This window comes from Atractosteus spatula, chromosome 18 (genome assembly GCF_055471065.1).
Source record: "Atractosteus spatula isolate fAtrSpa1 chromosome 18, fAtrSpa1.hap1, whole genome shotgun sequence".
NCBI lineage: Eukaryota > Metazoa > Chordata > Actinopteri > Semionotiformes > Lepisosteidae > Atractosteus > Atractosteus spatula.
Genome location: NC_142723.1, coordinates 6,733,303 through 6,756,327, shown reverse-complemented (window position 1 = coordinate 6,756,327; position 23,025 = coordinate 6,733,303). Strand labels below are relative to the sequence as shown.

The 23,025-nt window shown below is 44.3% G+C and overlaps 1 protein-coding gene across 1 annotated transcript in view; it reads left to right on the top strand.

The window, feature by feature from the left end:
• The window catches only part of LOC148818498 (heparan sulfate glucosamine 3-O-sulfotransferase 6), a 36,585-nt gene extending 20,761 nt beyond the window's left edge, over positions 1 to 15,824 (top strand). The window contains exon 2 of the mRNA XM_088937004.1: positions 11,897 to 15,824. Coding sequence (XP_088793130.1) covers positions 11,897 to 12,515 — 619 coding nt within the window. The 3' untranslated portion in view covers positions 12,516 to 15,824. The remainder of the gene's footprint in view (positions 1 to 11,896) is intronic.
• Positions 15,825 to 23,025: the final 7,201 nt, after the last annotated feature.

The following is a 23,025-nucleotide window of genomic DNA, read 5'->3' as shown; positions in this document are numbered from 1 at the left end:
TCTCTAATTCAGAAGCTCAGGGTACACTACAGCCTGTATGAGCTCGAACGTGGTCGAAACGTGAAAACTCCAGTGAAGTCAGACTACTGCGATCTCGCTGTCTTTACGCTGGTAAAATATTGCCATAGTTACACAGTAACTGGCATGGAAACCCTGCGATTCTTCTTTGATTTCCGTTTTTCGTGGAGTTTATAACGAACGTTCAGGAAGGAGACAGGCCCAATTCAACTAATCACCTCCTACCTCCTCCGTATAAATAAGAGGCGCTGTCCTTCCCGTCATTCTCAGCTCAGCAATCCTCCCCCAGCCCTGTCTTCACTACCCCTGCGACAGCTTGTGGGGGCTCTTTGGGGGAAGGAGGGGCTGGTCACCATATTGTCGCCCCTCTAGCCTAGTGGGCTACAGCCACAGGAGAACTCTAAGCACCCTCAATCGGCAACTGCACGTGACTTGTCTTGCATCTCCTGAAATGAAACTCCTCCTGCGGTGTGGTCACAGGAGAGGAAACCTTTCAAAAAATGCAGGAAGGAAAATTCAGCGAGCCTGGTGCTTAGCTTGAGATTCTCCGTTTAAAACCATGAGGACATTGCCTAGTTTGCTGATGGTGAAGTAACCATTAGCTTCTCCTTTTGACCTTAGGGAAAAAAAAATGCCCCTCTATCCACTAAAGCAGGAATCTGGCAATATTGCAGAATTGCTGCAGTTATCCAGAAATGCCTTGGCCCAGCTTCTGAAACATCTACAAGATTTCCTTCAGGTTTTTTTAAAAACTGTTCTAGTCTTCATTGCTGCCAGATGTTAGAGAATCCTACCACACAGTGTTAGCCTGACCTTTCCTTCTTGCTGATGGTTTTTTGGGGTGTTTATCAGGGACAAGCTGCTTGAAAATCAAACCTCTTCCTATTATTTAAAGCTCTCAGCTGGTGCTTCGGAGCTGCACCCTGCAGTTGGTAAAGGATGGCTTGCGTTCTGTGGACCAAGAACAATAAAGACCCACAGGAGGGCTCTCAGTCGGGTCTGTGGCAATTAGCTCTCCAATGGACTGGAGTTAATGACTGCTGTTTACTGTACCTGCGTGTGTTCCAGAAACAAGCTGAGCAGGCTGTAATGTGTTTGCACAGCACTGCTCCAGTAAGAGACAGTCATTACCCACGTTGCTGTGTATGACATCTTGGCTCCAAATAAGCTGCTGTTCATTTTTGTCGGCAGGGCTTTGATCTCAGTGTTTGTGAATGAATTTAGTTTACAAACTTCCGTGGCTCTTTAAAAACAAGTTCTGTGGATAGTAAAAGAAGACATTGAGGTCACTCCTTGTTATAGTGTTGGCTGTGTAAGAGTCCTAAATCCAGTCCTGGCTAGTACACAGACTAATGTACTGGAAGAAATCCCCATTGCAATGGGAATCATGGCTTCAGTGCACAGAGCCATCTTGAACTTTATACAGCCCCTGCAAAGAAGGTTTACTCTGTTTTTTATACTGGTAAAAATTAATTGAATTATTGTATGCCCACAGCCAGCTCTGGAGCAAGTGTCAGATGGACTCCAGCCCAGTGATGTGTGGTGAAGTTGATAACTGTATCCCTCATTTGTGACCATCACTGAGTCCCCAGCTACTAAAATTCTAATTGCTGCTCGAAAGACACCTTATACAGCAGAGCCCTTTGCACCTCGCATACATTTAAAGATCAGAAGTGTTTGGTTTGTAGCAGGGAGAAAAAAAAAGTTCTCCATCTTCCAGCCATTTCTTCCAATTCAGGGTCAAAGGGGAGCTGGAGTCTTTCCTGGCAAGCAATGGGCACAGGGCAGGGTACACTCTGGAAGGGACGCTAGTTCATCACCAAACGGATAGAGCAATTTTCCCAGAAGCCAGTAAACCTACCAGTGTGTCTTTGAACTGTGGGAGGAAACAGGCAAAAATTGGGGGGGGGGGGGGGGGGGGGTAGGGGGAACATGCAAACAAACTGCATGCAGACAGCACTCCAGGTCTGGAATTGAGCCAGGACCCTGGTAGCTTTGAGGCAGCAATGTTAACTACTGCACCACCATGCCACCCTCAAAAATACATCAGCTCCTAAGATACACTGCTCACTGTCACCATTTTGCAGACAGGGCTGCTGCAGGAGTGACTTCCAGGGCTGTGGCTGTCGAGGGAGCCCCTGTAGATGCAAAGACTTCGACACGCAAAGGGCACAATAATATTGCACGCGTCTCCCCTGAGCTGGAAGAGAGATTCTTCTGCCTGCAAGAGCATGCACCTCCAATAGACAGAAGGGGCAGCTGGACTAACACTCCAGAGTGAATCAAGCAGTTTCCCTTCTCTACATGTATCCAGAGACAGGATTACCCACTGACTCTAACAATCTCCCTACTGTCAGGCATCAGAGCAACACATGTTGTATTGATCCAGGCATCTTAGCTCAGCAATGTCTCCTCTACCTTTGTCTAATATGAGGGAGCCCACTTCAAAAATCTATTATATATGCAGTGTCCCCCAAGTATAACTAGATAACCATCAGGGAACCAATAGGTAGAATAGGAGGATCCTTCTGCATAACCGTGAATCAGCACAGGTACCAGTAACCAGGGAAATCCAAAAAGACAATCCAAAAAACATGGTCAAAAAGCAGAGCAAAGATTAGGAACCAGGAGATCAATCAAAAGGTTTAGAAACATACACAAGAGAATACTTCTCACTAGTGAGCCTGGGTTGGGGTGTGAGGGAAGTTTAAATACTGAGGGGAGAGGGACGTGGTTGGATAATTGGTCCGGGAGTGAGAATTTGTGGAATCTGGTGCATGTGGGAATGTGATGGGTTCAATTAGGAATGAGATTGTGAAACAGTGGGGGGCGTGACAATAACTGTCTAGATATAAGAGAGGGAACAGGAATTCTCTGACAGAGTAAACAGAAGGATACACGGCCATAAAAATGCACAGTTGTGCATATATCTGTGTGTAGGGCTAACAGTCTTTGCATTATATATGATTGTTCACTGCCATTAAAAAGGGATCCATAAAGCACAAAAGACAACAAAGATGAACTGAAAATCAGTATCCGGAACCCTCACTTTTTCATATCTACCTTATAAATGTTTAATTCTGGTTTGAGAACATATTACAACCAGGAGAGGACGGGAAAAATGAGTCAGCCTCTCTCTCCCACTACAGAAAGCTCTGGATGACGGGACTAGGCTTTTTTTCCCCCCCCTGTGAATACGATTTAGCAGGGAATTCAATTAGGCCGGCCAATTTAAGATTTCAATAAAAAATGACTTCTAATAAAAGCGTGCAGCTCTCAGGCCGCCTAATCAGGATTTGCGGAGAAGCGGGGGTGGTGGGGAGGTTATCAATAATTAACGGGGGTAATTGCAGGTGAAAGTGTTTCGGAGTTAATGAAATTGGGCCCGGCATAATTACTGAGAGGAAGCCCGTTGGAGACAAAAAACAAAAATGTGACTGGAAAGCAAGAGAAGGTTGCCTCTTGCGGCATTAACTATTCATAACCAACAGATAGCTGTTTCAACTCAATTATAGAAATGTCAAAAGGCACCCGCCTTTAGGAAGTGCAGGCCTGGAGAGTGAAGGAGCAGTTTAGGGCCGCTGAGAAAAATTCAGTCCCTCTGTTCTGAGAGTCTTTCCTGTCCGAAATCTCGAAGTCAGCCATGCTGGTCTATAAGCAAGAGGGCAGGGGCGTTTCACAGGACAGTGGACAGGGAGTCCCATAGCTTTGTTTTGCTGACTTTCAGCAAGTTCTCAAATAGGATTTGGCACAGAATACATTTGCTTTTTGTCTTTTTATTTGAGTGGGGTGAGGGGACACCATAGTTCCCTCAGCGAAAGGTGTTTGAACTAGGAAAAAATAATCTACGTATTCCAATAACTGGAGCCTGACTGGAAAGCAGCACCTTAGATTTGAAAGCATTTTAACTGAACTGAGTGGCCCTGCAGCTTTTTGACTGTTACTCCGTTTGAAATTAAAACCTCTTTTTTAACCCAGAATTTCAGAACTTGCTGTAATGGCACATTACAACGCCGCAGTCTCATAAGTATCTTTTCATATGAAGTTAAACCTGCCATTAGCAGTGTAGTGGGCATGCACAGCTTCTTTTCACTTGACCGTTAGATGTGTTATCAGGACTGTTACTGACGCACAAGGTCTTCGTCGGTCCACAAAACACTTTCTAGCTCTTGTTTGCAGCTTCTGTAGCTGAATTATCTTGGGAAAGGGTTTGCGGTCTTGCTGTGCAAGACCACAGTTGAGATTCTGAAGGTTTCTCCTCTTTCTGCTCAGTTTCTACTCAGTACCTTCACATACCCCAGATGTCGGTTTTGCTGTGAGTTTCCTGTGATGCTGTTGGATCAGGCCTCAGCGTCCCTGCCAACCAGAAAGGGTCAAGAAGGGGTTAAATATCAGAAAGATATGGAAACAGGGTTCGTAGTGAAATTACAAGCAGGTGAGCTGGATGCGATATGCAAACCTGGGCCCTTTTAAAAGGCTAATTGTCAGACAGGCCACCCACACAGACTGCACAGCCCCATAAACAGCCCCCTGATAGCCTTCTGTGCTGTTATAAACACATCTGTAATTGCTATGGAGACATTCCTCCACCGGCTGTAATGTGATGTTCTGTGTGGGGTAAGGTGTGATTAAAACCAATGGCGGCCCTCTGCCCTGTGACTGGAAAGGCCCACCACAGCAATCAATCCCTATCTCCTGATACGTCTCCTTGATAGAGTGAGGCACAAAATCAAAGTCACTATCACTGCTGTCTTAGCAATCAAATTCCTTCAGTCAGTGCAGCGCCATCGATTTACAGCAGTAAAGATAAATTGTAACGGGGGAGATTATCACAGCACTTTTCTTCCCCAAATTACTCTCTGGCCTTGAACTCAGCTGCGATGTGAATTGGTGTGTGGGCTCCCCTCGTGACTCTGTGTATTATCCCAAACGTTCTGTGATTACAGGCCGATGCTCTAAAAGTAAACACCGTGTCACCACGCAGGGCTGCCCAGCATGGCTTCCATTAGCGTGATTGCTTTGAATTAAACATGCACTTACTTCTGTACATATACTTAGTCCTGCAGTGAGGTAGCTCGCTGGTTACTCAGCAACCTCTTGCTTCTTAATGAAGGCCCAGGGCTCGGAATTCAAACGCAACCTGGAACATTGGTTAACGTAACCTAGAGCTCTGTATGAGTCATGAAATAACCAGACTGCAACAGGAATAACGAAGGTTTAAACACTTTTGAGTAGGATAGATCTTGGGATGAGAACATTACCCTCTCAATATTTTCACAACGCTGAAAAGGAGAAACATTCCAAGAGATTTCCTATTCCTTTTTGCGTAATTAACCAAATAAGTAGGCACAGGCCATCCTTTTCATCCTTCAGTGGCACAGCTAACTTTGATCACACAGGTTTATGCACAGTACGAATTTTACTAGAACTTCACGTATGTGTAGTGGAGTTAGAAGGCTCTCTTGAGAGTTCTGGTTTGCAGTTCTGTGAAAAGGTCTCAGTTAATACATATTCACATTCCCATTATTCAAGAGACTGGTTTTCTCTTAAAAACACCATAATTCTGAAAGGTGTTGCTTCTAAAACAGGCGGATGGATGGAGTTCTGTAAGGGAATAATAAGTGATCAGCCCCTTTTGGAACTAACTCCCCTTCATCTGAACATACAGTATTACGAAGGAATATCTGCTGTAATCTGATGTACACCTCCCAGTGTGCTTTGTGGTCTGAGCACGGAGCCAGCGAAGTTTCTCTGCAGCACTTAGTGAAGCAGCGTTCACCAAGAATTTGGATGCTTGTGTTTCTACCAGCACCAGGGTAGTAGGAACAGCCACAATACTCCCGAGTGATGCAGAATGAAGTGTTACGTGCCGTTATTGGACATGAACTAATTTATTTTAGATATTTATCCATTTTACTTGGCTGCTGCTTTCATTCAGGTGGTGTAGAAGGTTTACATTGACAATGGCTATACTTATGACACAATCAATCTCCTGGGTTTCATTCGAGCGTATCTATATTATTTGGTATCTATTACTATCCTAATAAGGGCTATTTAATTTTAACATTTCTTCCGTTTGTTTGGCCAGCAGTATATCCTTGATTTTGCAATAGCCCATGCTGTTTCTTGAGTGGAAAGATATTGCTGCCATATGGAGACATCTGGGCAGGAACTGGGCAGTGTCGGCAGTCGTCATATTGTCTTTAGGCCCGTGGGCGTTTGTTGTGGTTTGAGGCAGTGTAACTATTCCCAGTTGGTCCCATAGTCTTTGTCCAGTCTCTTTTCCACGAGGAACAGCAATTAAGACAACAAGATTCCGAATGAGACAACAACTCTAAGATGTTGCATAGCAACCAGAGGCCACAGGCTTCTAGATGTACTCCTCCCCTCCTCCATAATGTTCTTCTATGTGACCCTGAATGTTTTTTCCTGTTTTAAATGTTTTTTGAAGAATATATATACAGTATATACAAAGAAAACTCTTAACATTCTCAATCTACTATATAAACAGTATGTTTTATTCCAAGCTAATTTCACTCGCTTATGGCTTTATTTTTTATATCCAAAACGTAAATCTTATGTTTAAAACTTATATCTTATAAGTCTTATAGTTCACTTACTGGGCGATAGCATATTTTTGCAAAGCAACACAGATGCTAGCGTTGCAATTTAAAAAAAGAAATCATTTTGGTAGCTGTGACATACTAGAGTCTTTGAAACTACCAGAAAAACATTTTTATCCAAAATTGCTGGGATTCTTGAATCTCTTCCCTTAGGTGTCTCATTTTGTTTTCTTTTGGCACGAGAAGCATCAGGGGTTTCCTCTGGGCGGACAGAGCTCTGCTGCTTACTGCTTACACTACGTATATAGCGCCTTTCTGGACACTCTACTCAAAGCGCTTTACAGGTAATGGGGATCCCCTCCACCACCACCAGTGGATGATACAACAGCAGCCATAATTAGCCAGAACGCTAACCACACACCAGCTCTCAGTGGGGAGGAGAACAGAGTGATGAAACCAATTCACAGATGAGGATTATTAGGAGGCCATGATTGGTAAAGGCCAGTGGAAAATTTGGCCAGGATACTGGAGAAACACCCATGGATTTTTAATGAGCAGGATCTTGGTTTTTACATCTCATCTGAAGGACGGCGCCTTTTTACAGTATAGTGTCCCCATCACTATACTGGTGCATTAGGACCCACACAGACCGCAGGGTGAGCCCCCCCTACTGGCCCCACTTACACCTCTTCCAGCAGCAACCTTAGTTTTTCCCAGGAGGTCGCCCATTCAGGTACTGATCAGGCTCACACCTGCTGAGCTCCAGTGGGCTGCCAGTTGGTCAAGAGTCTCCTCTGTGACTGAGGAAACCTGTGTTGACGCCCTGTGCTGGATCTCCTGCAGACACAGAGACAGCGTGGTGTGCAACACACCACAACACCAAGCACGAGCGCAGCAGAGCCTGTCAGCTGAGCCCCGTGCATCGTGCAGGGCCTGCTGCAGACGCTTATCCTGAGGCACAAGGAAAAAAAACAGTTCCCTTAGTGCTAGTCTGGCTGGGTAACCGAGTACAATGGCATCAGCACCTCTCTCAGATGTACTGCATAAATCGGAAAAAGTCCAACTCTGCACCATTATTCTTCAAACATACACCATATTCTTCAAGGCACGATAACTAAACCCTTCAATCCGTTTGTCTTGCTCACACTTGAACAGGCTCAGGTTTCCAGCGTTTAGCTGCACAACAAGCTGGGGGTGACTGAAGCAAAAAGTATTCGAGCTAGGAAAACCCTGTGTTCTTTACTTTGGTAAAGCACCCTGTATTATAGTTTGTGAATGAGCAAACCTATCCACGTGTTTTAATTACAGAGCATAAAAGGTTTTCTGTTTTTAAAACCTGTGGGTGTTTTTTAAGTGTCCCCTTGCTTTCCAATTTTTAAATGCGTTTCTTCAGTGCTCCCTGCTAATGAAATTCTGTTGTCCCATGGCTGAGGTTGGGAAGCTCATATGATTATGCGCTTAGGGCAGGAAAGTTGGATCAATGTTTATTTTGTATTCATTTAACACATTGTTTATGGATTTCGTTCATTGCTCGGTGCCATTCCCATTCGACTTTATACCCTGGGGCAGCAGTAAGAGAAAATCTTTTGCAGCTTAGAGGATTTTATTAGGCTTAAACAGCAACCTTTTCCAGCACTGGGTCTTGTTCTGACAATGAAAGCTTAACAGGGGTCTACAGTGCTTTTCACCTTTAAGGGAGTAGATCAGAAAGGAGTGGAAGGTGAGTAGATCCACACAGACCTGATCTTAAAAAATATTTAAGAAGGGATCCACACTAATATAAAATCTCAGTGCTGCAGCCACAGTGACTTCTGGTTTTTATTCCACTATGGACTGTTAATGACTTGATTTGAATCAGTTGTTTACTTAATTGGTCTTTATTATCATTGTTTCAGGCCTTTTCTCTCCAGGGATTATAAATTACCTGGAAAGTCTTGTGGACTGCAGCTCTCCAAGTCCAGGATTAGTGCTTTCTAAGAAACAATTGTCTCTGTTGTGCTTGATCTAAAATCCATAGTCCATATCCCAGTTTTAACAGGAATGTTTTTTAAATCTTCTGTATTATACCAAACAACATTTCGGTATAAAAACCGGACTGGTCTTTTCATTTTTTTTTTTCTGAATACAACCCTACTTTTAAATACATTTTCTTCTTCCATTAAAGCCAGATGGATTTTCCAGTCTGCAGAGTTCCCAGGCTACGTTTTCTGAAGTTCTGGAGATACAGTAAATAAAAAAGCTGATTTTTCTCTTTGCTCTCATTTCTCATTTCTGGGTGTGTCATCCCTGCGGAAGAAACAAAAAAAGAGACAATTCATGAGAAATGATGTATCCTTAAAATTCTCCACTACACAAAGCACGAAGTAGTTTGGCGTTCAAGGCAGCAAGATGTTCAGCAAAATCTCAGATAAAACCGTGCAGCCAGAGTAAATTTGGACATTTTCTCAAATATTGTGTTAACATCAGGCAAGCACATTTAATTCCAATTAATTAAAAACAGGTTCCCACCAGAGAGTGGTTAGTGCATGGAAATCTAGGAAGGATATAAAATTGTCCTTTCCTTCTAATGCAGTCCATAAATGTAGCATATTGTCACATATCAAGTTTTTTGTCACATATCAATTTGTCACATATCAAGTTTTGATCTTTGTGTTGATAAAAAATATATTTGATTCAGAAAGGAACTTCTTTTTTTTTGGAAAGGTGGCTTTAGCAGAGGAGGAGAGAGTTTGTTACACTGCAGACTCTGAGTAGGGACTAGTGAATTTAGCCCTGTCAGTCCTGGGCACAGTGGGTGGCAGAGTGGGTGGCACAGTGAGTGGCGGAGTGAGTGGGCACAATGAGTGGCACAGTGAGTGGGCATAGCGAGTGGGCACAGTGGGTGGCACAGTGAGTGGGCACAGTGGGTGGCACAGTGCTGGGATGCCGAGCCCCGAGCTGCAGCAGCTGGAGCAGTCAGAGGCGAGGTGGGCACAGTGGGTGACAAAGTGAGTGGGCACAGTGGGTGGCACAGTGAGTGGGCAGAGTGAGTGGGTGGCACAGTGAGTGGGTGCAAAGGGTGACAAAGTGAATGGGCACAGTGAGTGGCACAGTGAGTGGGCAAAGTGGGTGGCACAGTGACTGGCACAATAAGAAGCACAGTGAGTGGGCACAGAGCACTGCGTGAGGAGTCAGTGACTGTGCCTGGTGCTCTGGGGGCAATGTTGATCTGTAGGCTACTTTAATCAGGGATGCATTGCAGACCCTCTCCCCCCCCCCACACTCTTCTCTCTCAGGCCACACAGCTGCCCTTTTCATTCCACCCTTCACCCGTTCCTAATCCCCCTTGAAAGCCCTCGTCTCTCTGACTGCTGCAGCTGCTGCAGCTCGGGGCTCGGCGTTCCCGGCGTGTGCGAGGCTGCGAACGCCACCGTCATCCACTGGAGGAGTCCTCCCCGAACGCCATGTCAAAGCCTCAGCCCATGTGAGCGCCACGGGGGCGAGGGCAGGCCAGCAAGGCGCCTCACAATCCCATCATGCAGCAAGGTCTCACCCTACAGGGAGAGACCCCCTGGCCAGGGCGGATGACGGGAGCTGTGAGTGTCTGAGAAACGACAGATCGAACAGAGAGGATCATGGGAGTGCCAGTCACGTCAAGTGCCAGTTCCTTATTCCTTCACTGACCTTTGGAAATGCCAGGACACTGGAAAATGCCTGTGATTCTCCAAGCATGGAAAATAACTTGGCATGTTAACCTAGTGGTATCAAAATGCTGTTATCTGTTCTACTGAATACACCACGCATGGAACCACTGTAGGCTGAATAGATTACTTTTTGCATTCACATCTTTAAGGGACTTAGTGTTGTGCCGTGAGTGTCCGTGTGCATTCTTTCTGCTTGAGGTGTTATTTTTACGTCCGCTCCATATTTGGTGCCCCCACATTTGCGGTTCTGAGGACGTGACTGGATGCGCTCCTTCACGCCGGATGTCTTTGAAATCAGTCCCGATGACGAAGGCACAAGGCAAGAGGAATGCTGCGGGGAACTGCGGTAGGGTTCCAGCGCAGTCAGCATACTTTTCATGTACATTCGTGTTGTCTGGTTAGGACTCTGGGCCTCAGGAAAAGCCATTTCACTGACAGGCATGAGAATAAGAGGAGGAAGTGCTCAGGAAATCGCTGTTAAGTGGCTCCTGTGGTTTTGTGGCTTTTTTGAAAATATAACTGCTTTAATAGGGCCCTCGCAGGCTGGTATTCACCCTCGTCTTCAAGAGGAGAGAAAGAAAATCTCTTCACAGCTCAGGCTCAAGCCCCTGTGGACGGACTCCGCTCCTTGGAGCATTGCTGAGCTGTTAAGAGCCAGACGTCACAGAGACAGAGAGGCTCAGTTACACCAGGCAAACTCAAGAGCTCCTCTCTAGTGTTTTGTTCTTGGCTCAAATGGGGAGGACCTCAGCTGGTCCCGGATTCAAATAAAGGTTGAGAAAAACTGAATTAACAGACCCTTAATTTTGAAAAATGGCAACTTCTCAAGTTTAATGGGGGACTTCTTGACATGGGATGTAAATTAATCTTCCACAATCAATTGGTGGTGCAGTGTCTCTGTGGCTCAGGATCTGCGCCTGTGGCTGGAAGGTTGTCGGTTTGAATCCCGCGGCCGGCAGAGGAATCCTACTCCGTTGGGCCCCTGAGCAAGGGCCTTAACCCCAACTGCTCCAGGGGTTAAATGGCTGACCCTGTGCTCTGACCCCAAGCTTCTCTCCCTGCCTGTGTGTCTCATGGAGAGCAAGCTGGGGTGTGCGAAAAGACAAATTCCTAATGCAAGAAATTGTATATGGCCAATAAAGTGATCTTATCTTATCATTGCCCAGCAGCTCAGCACATGGAGCAGGGTTAAGAGAAATAAAACTGCATGAATATACAACTGGCCTTTTGTGTGTCCACTCAAGGAGTCTTGATTAAGGATCGCTATAACTCTTTTTATTTTAATTGTTCTCCTCATGACCTAGAAGAACACCTGTAGTTTTCTGTTTCCAGGACAGAAATCAGGGTGCATGGATTTTGCAATCACGCACTGTGTTTAGACAGGTATATGAAAAATGAAACTGGATTCTAAACTGAAAACTGAACTGAATAACGCTCTGCGGTTATAATGTGTTACTTGGTCTGAAAGACAGAAGATGTGTTTCTTCTACCTTCCAATTAGGTTCATACTAGCAGAGACACGTTTGAAATAAGAGCACTTTAAAATTAATTGAAGGCTAATTGTTGAGTTATTATGTACAAAATGTCTACTCTAACTCGACACGCCTTCGGGCTTTCTTGTCTGCGTGCCAGGAACCTGATGCCACGGACACTGGAGGGGCAGATCACCATGGAGAAGACGCCCAGCTACTTTGTGACCAAGGAGGCCCCGCGTCGCGTCTACGCCATGAGCCGCGACACCAAGCTGATCGTGGTGGTGCGCGACCCGGTCACCCGGGCCGTGTCGGACTACACCCAGACGCTGTCCAAGAACCCGGGCCTGCCCTCCTTCCACAGCCTGGCATTCAAGAACGCCAGCACGGGGCTGGTTGACACGGCCTGGAGCGCCGTGCGCATCGGCATCTACGCCAAGCACCTGGAGAACTGGCTCCGCTACTTCCCGCTGTCGCGCTTCCTGTTCGTCAGCGGGGAGCGGCTGGTCAGCGACCCCGCCGGGGAGATGGGGCGCGTGCAGGACTTCCTGGGCCTCAAGCGGGTCGTCACGGACAAGCACTTCTACTTCAACCAGACCAAGGGCTTCCCCTGCCTGAAGAAGCCGGAGGGCAGCAGCCGGCCCCGCTGCCTGGGGAAGTCCAAGGGGCGCCCCCACCCCCACATCTCCCCCGAGGTGCTGCGCCGCCTGCGCGACTTCTACAGGCCCTTCAACCTCAAGTTCTACCAAATGACCAGCCAGGACTTCGGCTGGGACTGACTCGGACTCCGCTGGACCTCGAGCAGGCGGCTTCGTCGCAGTGCAGGCTGGCGCCGAGCTCGTGAAGAAACTACGCCGCCCAGAAAGACCGAGAGTGCAGGATGGGCGAAGAGGACATCACATTTCTGTGCGAATATTGTCCCTCTCAATGGCTAATTTTTGTTGAGCAGCAGACCTGCCTTCTGTAATCAGCAGAAAAGATTTTCTGTTGAAACTCTTTGTATTCGGCTGGGGAGCTGCGTCGCCGTGTGTTGGCTGCCAAGGCACAAGTAGCAGATAGTTCCTCGCTGAGAAACGAGGAGACATGCAAAGTTTTCGGCTGTTGAGCCTTCTGTTTGTGAAGAAGAAGCCCGAAGAAGGCTTGGGAGGTTGCGTTTCTCCTTTCTGTTTTTTCAGCGTAGAGTTAACCTTCACTTGTGCCTCTGTGTTTTATTCAGAGAGATCTTCAGCACACAGTTCACACACCCTGTGCCCACAAATGCTCAGTCCATCACTTCAGACAGTTCACACACCCTGTGCCCACAAACACTCTGGTCCATCACTTCAGACAGTTCACACACCCTGTGCCCACAAATACTCTGGTCCATCACTTCAGACAGTTCACACACCCTGTGCCCACAAATACTCTGGTCCATCACTTCAGACAGTTCACACACCCTGTGCCCACAAACACTCTGGTCCATCACTTCAGACAGTTCACACACCCTGTGCCCACAAATACTCTGGTCCATCACTTCAGACAGTTCACACACCCTGCCCTGTGCCCACAAATACTCTGGTCCATCACTTCAGTGGTCCATGTGTTGGGTGCCTGATACAGGGAGGATCTCTTAAAGACTGTGGCTGGAATCCTGCCTTGTTAGAAAAAAAGCACAGGGAATGTTCGTGCTGTGTGAAAGCACATTCAATCCGAAGTAGGGCTTCTAGTTCAAATTGTTTTGATTACTAAATTAGTACAAAACTGCTTTTTAAACGTATGAGGGAATAATAAGCACTAAGAGCATTTTGGGACATCTGTGGCCAGTACTGTGTTCTCTTTCGTCCTAATTGCTGGCTTGAGAAACAAAACAAGTACCAGGGACATCTGAAATACTTAAGCACTTTTACTAAATCAAGAAAAAAATATATATAAGCCATCATCAGTGGTTTCAGTTCATTGGTATGTTTGACACGTTTTTATTTTTCGTAATATGTAACAGCTTATTTATGCCTATAAATAATGTTTTCAAAAAAGAAAAAGATCAGATTTTTTGAGGTGTATAAGCAGGGATGAGGTACTACTGGGGTTCCTGTCTCTGTGGGAGTTTGTACAAGGCAAAATTATTAATATTGTCTTCTGTTTCACTGTATGAAAGGCCAGATGATCGAATTTCAGAAGCTAATTAAGGACCTGTTTTCTCAGAAAAGAATTCTGCCTTGTAAGGTTTTTGTTCCACTTGAGCACTCAATTAAATAACTGAAACCTTACACAGCCAATAATAGGTTTAATTTAAAATCTGTTTCCTTAAGGTATGTTTTCATTTAAATGTTTCGAAGGTGGCCTTTTAACTATTGGATTTCTTAAGTAATTTATAATGGACAAGCTTTAAGTACAAATAAAATCTTGCAAAATGTTCCAAACAAGCCCTTTGTTGGTCCAGTTAACGATTCATTTAAGTGAAGAGCTGAGCTGCAATAAAAAACAGTAATTGGTGGTTCCTCTGACCAGGACTGGGGACCACAGCTTAAAGGACTGTGGGTCTCATCAAACATTCTCCTGGTAACCATCATATCACTGCCTAACACATATGTGGGCCATTTTGAGGAACACAGTAGTCAAAACATTTGTTTCCTGTAGTTTTCCACAGGGACACAGATCACAGGAAGCACTTCTGAAGAAGCTGGGACTGGGGTGTTAATTACTTCCTGTGTTCCAAACTAGGCCCCACCCACGGCTGTGGTCTCTCATGAGCTGTGTGGTTTTGTGCTGAATTATCCTTCCGAGTCACGTGTGCGACCAGGCTGCCCTGGTCAGGTGCTTCTGGCCTGAGGTAGCCAGCGGGTGAGGACAGTGTCTCAGGTATGAAACACAAACTCTGCCCAATAATGAGTAGGCCTCTGCTTCAGGGCCCTCATAGGGGTATTTTGGGAATATCTAAGCTCTCACCTCAGTAGAGCATGACTGGGAATTCCTGACTTTGCATAAGGATATCGTTTCCTTTCAGTGGAAGTAGAACAGCTATTCACGAGTCCTTTTCCACTCTGATTCTTACAAATAGGAAAAATATTTAATGTCTGCCTTTAAATGAAAGTGATAATGACATGTATATAAAAACAGATTTATTACCAAGTGTCATTAAAAACAAGTGACCTGAAATTAACTCCTGATTTTAAACCAGGGGAGCTGCTTTCAAAGGAAGGGCATCAGGCTTCTGTAATTGACATTTTTACCTGACATGAAATAAGGTTTCTCTTCTTACTCGTGATCCTTTCAGTGCTCGCAGGGCTACAGTCTCCAGCCATAGTCCTGGATAGAGCTGGTCACCCCCAACTGCCTAAAGTTTTAAGACTTTAAAGACTTTAAAGACACTTAAAAGTTCTTGATCAGCTAAAAGAGCAATTTCTTAAGTTAAAGACGCTCTGGTTGAAGGGTGATCTAATATTTGTCCCAAAACATCTCTGATTATTTAATTGAACAAATCAGATGTTTAATGGATTGTGGTTAATTTATTCCAGATCTTTAGAAATTGATGATATATATAAATTCTGCTGGACTGGAGCTCTCAAGAACAAGCACTGGAGACACCTGCCATATGATCTATTGATGCTGGATAAAATTGCAAGGCATCCTATTTAGTTCTGTTAGTATACAGCATAACCACCGCACTACATGAGTACCAAGCCTACTTTCCTTAGGCTTCTATAATCTATAGATTTCTATAGGATAAAATCAATGCTGAACTAACTACTGTGTGCCCTTAGACAACAATATGAAAGCTCTTTTAAAATATGGAAAAAATATGTTCTACTTAAGCTGTAAAATCTGTAGTAATTTATGGTGTAATGTTTATTTTACTGGGGAATAAGGTCCTTAATTCTAAATGCACATAAACTGGTGCTGGCAACAAAAAAACTGTTTTGAATATTATTTTGTACATTTTATTTTTTGCTCCTTGCTCCGATACTAATACAGTTCTTTTCTGTACAAACATAATGTTAATTTATATACATTAAAATTAATACTGTTCCCTGCTTTGACAAGTAAGTAACTTTTTTGTATATATTTTGAATATATTGAAGATCGTAGTAAAGTTATTATTTTTAATTTTGTCTCGGTGTCCGAGTCGTGACTGAAGTTCCAGTCTTTCTTCACAGCCCTTTCTTATCCGAAACGCTCAGAAAGTTGTTGAGTTCTGAGAGCCAACGAGAAGGCAGGATTTCATAGCTGCACAGAAAAAAAAAATGGAGATGATCGCCTGTACAGGAAACTCTTTTTCTACAATTGCAAGGTAGGCTTACCTTGGATGGTGATGCAAAAGATTGCTATGTAATCAACTCATAATTTAATTAAATAATACTTATGATTTAAGTAAAGTAATGGCTTTATTAGATAGTACACTTAATAGACTGTATATATTAAGTCCTTCTATATATACTGTACATGACAACTCTCCATTAACCTGTCCTTTAAAAAGTCTTTTACTATAGACTGTATACTGTATATCTCAACAAAATACATGGTAACTGAGCTTAACAAAATAGAATTTCAATTCATAAACACCATTATAAATATCAAGTAGGTCTTAATGATGACAGATACAATTTAGAATAAAGCAAGCACAAATGATATCACAGCAATCAGATAAAGATTATAATCAGATCATATTCTTCCATTTGAACTGCATAATATACATGTAGTATATTTATCAGAACCAGTTCAATCACATAGGGATTGAACTTCAGTTTGACTTCTTATGAAACATTACGTCAAATAAAATCAAACACTTTAACACTTAACACTTTGGCAAGGAAAACTGTTTCGGAAGCAAATGAAACACATCGAATAATGGAGAAACCCACTGAAAAGTATAATACAACCTGAAATATTTTGATTAACTGAAAGCTTTTCTGACAACATTTTCTTGTCTGATGAAATCCTAATAAATTTTTTTTTTTCTCCATATGGGCCATTATGTGTTTGCAGCTAAGTATACCATAAAGTGTACAGCAACAAACTGGAAGAATACTAGGATCGAAAACGACCTGGTCTCGCTTTAGCACTGCAGGTTATGGGAACAAATATGTTGTTTTGGGGTTTGTAAATGTAACTGAATAGCAAGGACGATTTTATCTGCCCAGAGACTAATTGGTCAGAAATGCATATTCCAGTGTGACAGCGAGCTTCAAACGCACAGTAAAAACCACTGGCAAATGTTGTGAAGCAACATCCAAAAAAATATATCCCCGACTGGCCTTCTCTGTCGTTGGAATTGAATCCCATCTGAGATGTGGGGACGAGATGAAAACTCAGCGTGATCAGACGCAAGCTGGGAGACTCGGGGGAAGGAAATGACCAAGAGCTGTCAAGAGCTACAGAAAAACGAGCTGCAGTCGATTACCATAATACATCTAAATGGGTGACACATCTGTCCATCAACAGAAAGCTGCTGTCGCCTTAGGAAACCTACATAAACACAGGGAAGCCATACAAACTCCACACGGAAGGTGGCCCAAGACTTTAACCCATGGTTTCAAGAGTTGTGCAATCTGCACAAATATATTTATATATACACTGAATTATTTATTTCTTGCAAGAAAATTGTTTTATTACTAGAATGTATATTGCATAATTTATGGTAAGTTATATAACTACTGTTAGGGGCCCCGGCTAGCTCTGTTGGTAGAGCATGAGACTCATAATCTCAGGGTAGTGGGTTCGGGTCCCACGTTGGGCAGCAGGTCCTCCATGTTGGAGTTTGGGCACAAGGCTAACAACCCTGTCCTGTAAAAAACAAATGTTACGGAAACAGCAACAGGGTGTTTCTGCCCCTAAATGCCAGAAGGCAGAACGGGAAAACATCCCTATAATGCTAATAAAACCACATATATATTTTTCATTCAACACTGTATCAAGTCTCATAAGGAATACATCTGTAACTCAGCTGGTGAATTAAAGCATTGCAGTGTTTTGCAAGAATTACATATACTACATAAGTTCTACATATGATCATCTGTATTGAGTAAGAGGGCTGAGCAGCACTCTCATGTCTCCTGCAAATCAATACTGTGATTTTGGCTTTCCCTGAATTCCAGTGGGCCTGTGCAACACAGGTGGACACATTCACACGCTGACCCTTATGTGCTGGCTGGCTCAGAGTGGCACGATTCCAGGCCTAAATTAGAAGTTATCAATGCAGAGAGCAGACTTTCTAATGTGTAAGCAGGCAATTTGTGCAGGTCACATGAAATCTTGAGATCATGACCTCTGGCCCCTCCATTCCCTTGACCCCTGTGTTGTGCTGCATTAAGCTGCTGACCACAGCCTGGTCCAGATGAGCTGACTGACTGGCTGGCTTGCTTGCTTTGCACAGCCCTAACTCAGCCTGCAGGCCCTGGGCTGAGTGGAAATATGGTTTGATCAATATCTGCCTTTTTAGTTTATAGGTGCACCAATATGTACTTCATGCCTGTGTCAGTTTGATTTAGATGAGGTCAGAGGTATTACACATTTTTAAAATATTATTTAAGAATGATTCATGCATCGAGAACGATCAGAAGCTGAAATAGCCCAATTAAACCACCTACCTATACGGCAGATGACACCAGCACACTTTCCTCAGGTCCATAAACAACTCCTCACATACTGTAGCTGAGCGGTGCGGTAAAGTTCACAGGAATAGGGTCGTGTCCACTTTTAGTGTTTCATGCATTTCTTTAAATCACGTTCATTGCATTTTTTTATTGCATCCCAGATTAGTAAGCATCTAGGGGTGTCCTTGGATATCAGCTGCAAGCATTTCTTCCAATCTGTAATCAGTTTAGGACAGAACTTTTTCACCAGCTACTGGAGAGGAGAACTGCTGATTGGATTAGATTGGAGACGGTTGTTAAGTGAATAGAGATGAGGTAAGGGTCATGGTGCCAGCCCCTATTAGATTGCAAAAGCCCTCTTTCATCTCTGATGGTGGTGGTGTACAGAAGATACACCTCACTATAGTTCATATAATTATTATTCAAGGCCGTTCAAAACCCATTAATACTATTCTAGATCAGAGGTCTAGAAGCCAGGTCAAGAAGGGCCCCCGGTGCAGTTGTCCCTGTAGGTCACCACCTGTTTTTAAAGACACCTGTAAGGTTTTTATCAATCAAGCAAGTATTTTTGCAATTTGTTGAATTAGCAATTTGTTGAATTAATCTGGTCTTGATGGCCTCTGGTCTGACTGATGATGAATACTCAGATTTTAATTACCTCTAAATTATTAAATTTCACAGTTTGCCTTATTGATCACAATGGAATCAATCCATGTCTTTAGTAATTGGTGTTTTGGTGACCTTAAAAACTGTTGGTTTCGTTTGCGTTGGAGATCATGTAAGACCATGTAAACATTGCTCCTGAAATATAACGCATTTATAAATGCCATACTAATCAATCCTTAATCTAGAGGAAACACTACACATTACAAACCTGAAATTCATTTATGAGCGACAGATGTGATTATAACCAACCTCTTTTTGTAAATGTACTGCATGTTAGTAACAAAACCCTAATTATGACCTTAGTAAACCATACCTCTAACTCCATCCCTGGGGTTAGAGGCACAACATGCTATGTTTTCTAATTGTTTAGCATTAAGAATGTAAATTCGTTGTTTGTGCACAGTTATTCATGAAAACCCAATGTAAAACATAACAAGAAATGTTATGTGAAGATCAGCTGGGAATGATACAAGACTCAATGACCCAACACTGAGAAAATCAAAACTGTTAGTTTGTTATTGTTATTTTGGTCCTGTGAGCTTTCCTCATAATCAACACATGTGAAAAAATCTAGCCAACATTATTAAGGACCATTTAGCTGAAAAAATATCATGTGAAAGTTCTGAACAGGGAGTATCTCACCATAGGAGTCTCATACACAGATAATGGCCTCATACTTGGACTCTGTGATATGTTTACTATTTGAATACTTGTGTGATCTTTGGGTGGCATACTGGCCCAGGGGTTAAGTGGCGTTTTTTAAGATCCACACACGTAAAGTAAAATAAACTAGTGTGAAATAAAATTAACAATAGAAACCCACAAATGAAAAAGAAGAAAGCAGTCCTCATGTCCTGCATGATTTTAAGAAGATGACAAAATTGTCACAGTATTCTGGTGCAACAGCATGAAATAGCTGTGCCACTGGAGCCACTTTTCCACTATTTTTTTCAGCTCAGGAAATACATCAACAAATTTTATGTGCTTTTCACAGCAAGAGGTTTCTGTAAGCAGGAATATGGGAATTAAAATGCACCACACTACTTCCTCAATCGAGCTTTCAGGCAACACAGACCATGAGCAATTTGAACATATCCTCTCCAGGTATGGGTCATACTTATATAATTTGAGCTCAATAATGCAAACTTGCAATCAAACAACAGAATCTTAAGGCTAGAAAGGACTTGGCGAGGCTGCTGTTATGTATCCTACAGTATTTAAAGTTTTATGATATAGACCCCTGTTGCCCTTTAAATCCAGCAAGCGCATGGCTCATTTCATTGAGAACTATGGGATTTATTTTTTTAAGAATACAGAATAATACAATTTTATTGATTAGGGCAGCTGCACAAACTGAAAGTGCCTTACAATAGCAAAAAGCATAAATAAAATGATGGCAAAAGAAAAAAGTCCAGAACAAAGCAGAACTAAAACCTGAATAGCTTCAGTGAATAGTGAAAAAACGCAGCTCTGTAGAGTTTTTAGAAAAGCACAGTTGCACAGTCTGTGATGAGATTTAGACAATGAGTTCCACAGATGCTCTATGGGGCCTGGTTTCAGCAGAGTAAGGAGCCCTACATCATCAGTTCTCAGACTAGGACCTGGACTATGCTCATGCAATGACCATAGAGTGAGCTTGACCACTCAGTGCCATATATAGAAGAGTGCTATTGGGAGTTTGTGTAATTCACAGGGCTGGGAGATGCAAGTTGATGCTGAGCACATTGATTTAGTACACAGCATGCGGGATTCTGGATCCTCAAAGCCTGTTTAGTACCTTAGAAGATACCCCAGGAAGTAATGTCTTGCCGTAGCTGGATCTTGGTGAAATAAGCACAAAGCATTAATATTCCAGAACCAGACGGCCAGAGTAGGTGTCTCAGGTGAGCAATTTTGGCGCAGGAAGAAGAAAGATCTCGTTCTGATGTCCCCAACATGAGCTTCGGACGACAATATCAAGGTTTCGGATTGGCCTTGTTGAAGGTTTGCCTGCTGCACCATCAACAGCACTGAGGTCACAGACTTTGCAAAGCTCATCTAGGGAGCCTTTGAGAATCACCTCAGGAAACCCCTGCTCGCGGAGCCTAAGTACGTCCTGGTATGGGGTCTCTAAATCCTCATTCTGGGGTCTCCATGTGGAAATGTCCCGGGACAAAGAAGAAGGAAGGAAGGGAAGGGGGTTAAGGCTGGGAGGGTGAGGGGGGCTGAGGGGGGGGGGGGGGGGGGGTGGCTGTTTTTTTGTTGTTGTTGTTGTTCCTGTTGTTCTTCGGAACAGGAACATTCCATGAAATCCCTCTCAGCTGAAGTGGGCTTTCAGAGTGTTCCCAGTGAAGTGCCCTTTTGTGGAGCGGGACAAGAGGCCTGGAAGCCGAGATAGTGATCCTATTTAGCAGTTGAGTGGCTACATTCAGGCCCGGCCGTATTGATATGCAAAGAGGCATGCCCGGGGTCTGCAGACCGGCCTTTGTCACTGGCCATGGCTCTCACACACAATGCCATATAGACTGCGCCCATTTACACCAGCCGAATCGCGCCCGGCAGCCCTGAAAAGCCAGCTCCGCCGCCTCCCCTGCTTTGTCAAGGAGGGGCTGGCAGGCTGCGCTGAGAGGGAGCCGAGCCAGTGGATTAGACAGATCCATGTGCTACAGGAAACCCCCTCACCCCTCCTGCTAAAACCTAATTGTTGACCCCTGGAGCTCAGGTCAAGTATTGGTATTCATAGCGGCGGCTGAAGATCCTCTCCAGTGATTGTCCGACTGCAGTCAGCACTTCATCAGATCAGTGGCATTGAGGGGGATGGGGGGGCTGGGATTCAGTGGGGCTTGAGCAATGGATCAAAACAGGGAAATGAGTGAGTGTGTGTGGTGTGGGGAGGTGAGTCTCACAGATACAAAATTGACCTGATAGGAGCTCGCTGGATTAGATCACTGTGCCTCCTTGTGCTGTCCAGAAGCAAAACAGCACAAAAAGTCTTTCCTCTCTGCTGTGGTGTCAGTCCGGGTGAAGGGTTGTGCTGATAAGTCGGATGGAACTTTAAACTGCAGCTGAGACGTAAAGCACGACGCTGGAAATCCCTGCCTTTTCATTACGGTTCAGGGCGGGACGGGGACAGTATTTGTGAAAGAGCACCTTCACACGTGCTGGGCAGTTCCAGATCCGTCCCAGGGACTGACAGCTGTCCCTGCTGTTCCCAGAGAGCTGGACACCCACTCCCAGATCTGCCTCTTCTAATCTGGGAATCTCAGCTGTGGGACTGGAAGTGAAAATCAGCACTATTCCCACACCCTTTCACACCTCCGAAACACCTTTGACCCACCAAAATGTATTATATATTTGGAACAAGAAGACAGATTACTGACGAGCATCATCTCTTGCGAGTCCATAGCATGACAACAAAGTAGCTCCAGTCATTGGCTTCAGCTGCTGTAGAGCCATTATGTCAAAAATAAATGAGTCGTTCTCATTTACTCTTCATTCGCCTGCATTTCTATTTCTTGAAATCCAGCTCGTTAAAGAGTTCTCGCCGTTCTTTCAGTCGGCCCAGTTCACACGAAGATAAGGAAACATTCTGAGTTGGGGGGGAAAAAAAACAAAATCAATTTAAAATCCCGACTTTGTATGTTATGAAACTCGCTATCAGAATTCGGTCGTCACTCCCACAGACAACGTCGAGCGCAAAGCAGGGAGAAAAAGCATCTCCGCGTTATCACGGCTTCGTGTGAAATAATTAGAATGTGCTAGGAAATGCACACAAACCTGCAGCTTATTACAGAACGGATTTCTTTCTTGGCTTCAGCTTTGCGTTCTCACACCCCGCGGAGCTCGTGGTTAAAAAAGGGGGAGAGAAAAAACACACAACCCTGCAAGGAGTGGGTTTGACGAGGCTCTCCGTGCGTCTCCGCTGAGGCCAGCGGCGCGACAGACCGCACTCCTCCCTGCCCCGAGAGCCGGGGTCAACAGCTCGGCCATTCCTGCCCGTCACTCAGCCGCCACTCCACATTCGCGCGACTCTCGACGTGGGGCGTCAGAGTGAGATTAATGCTCATAGCCAGCA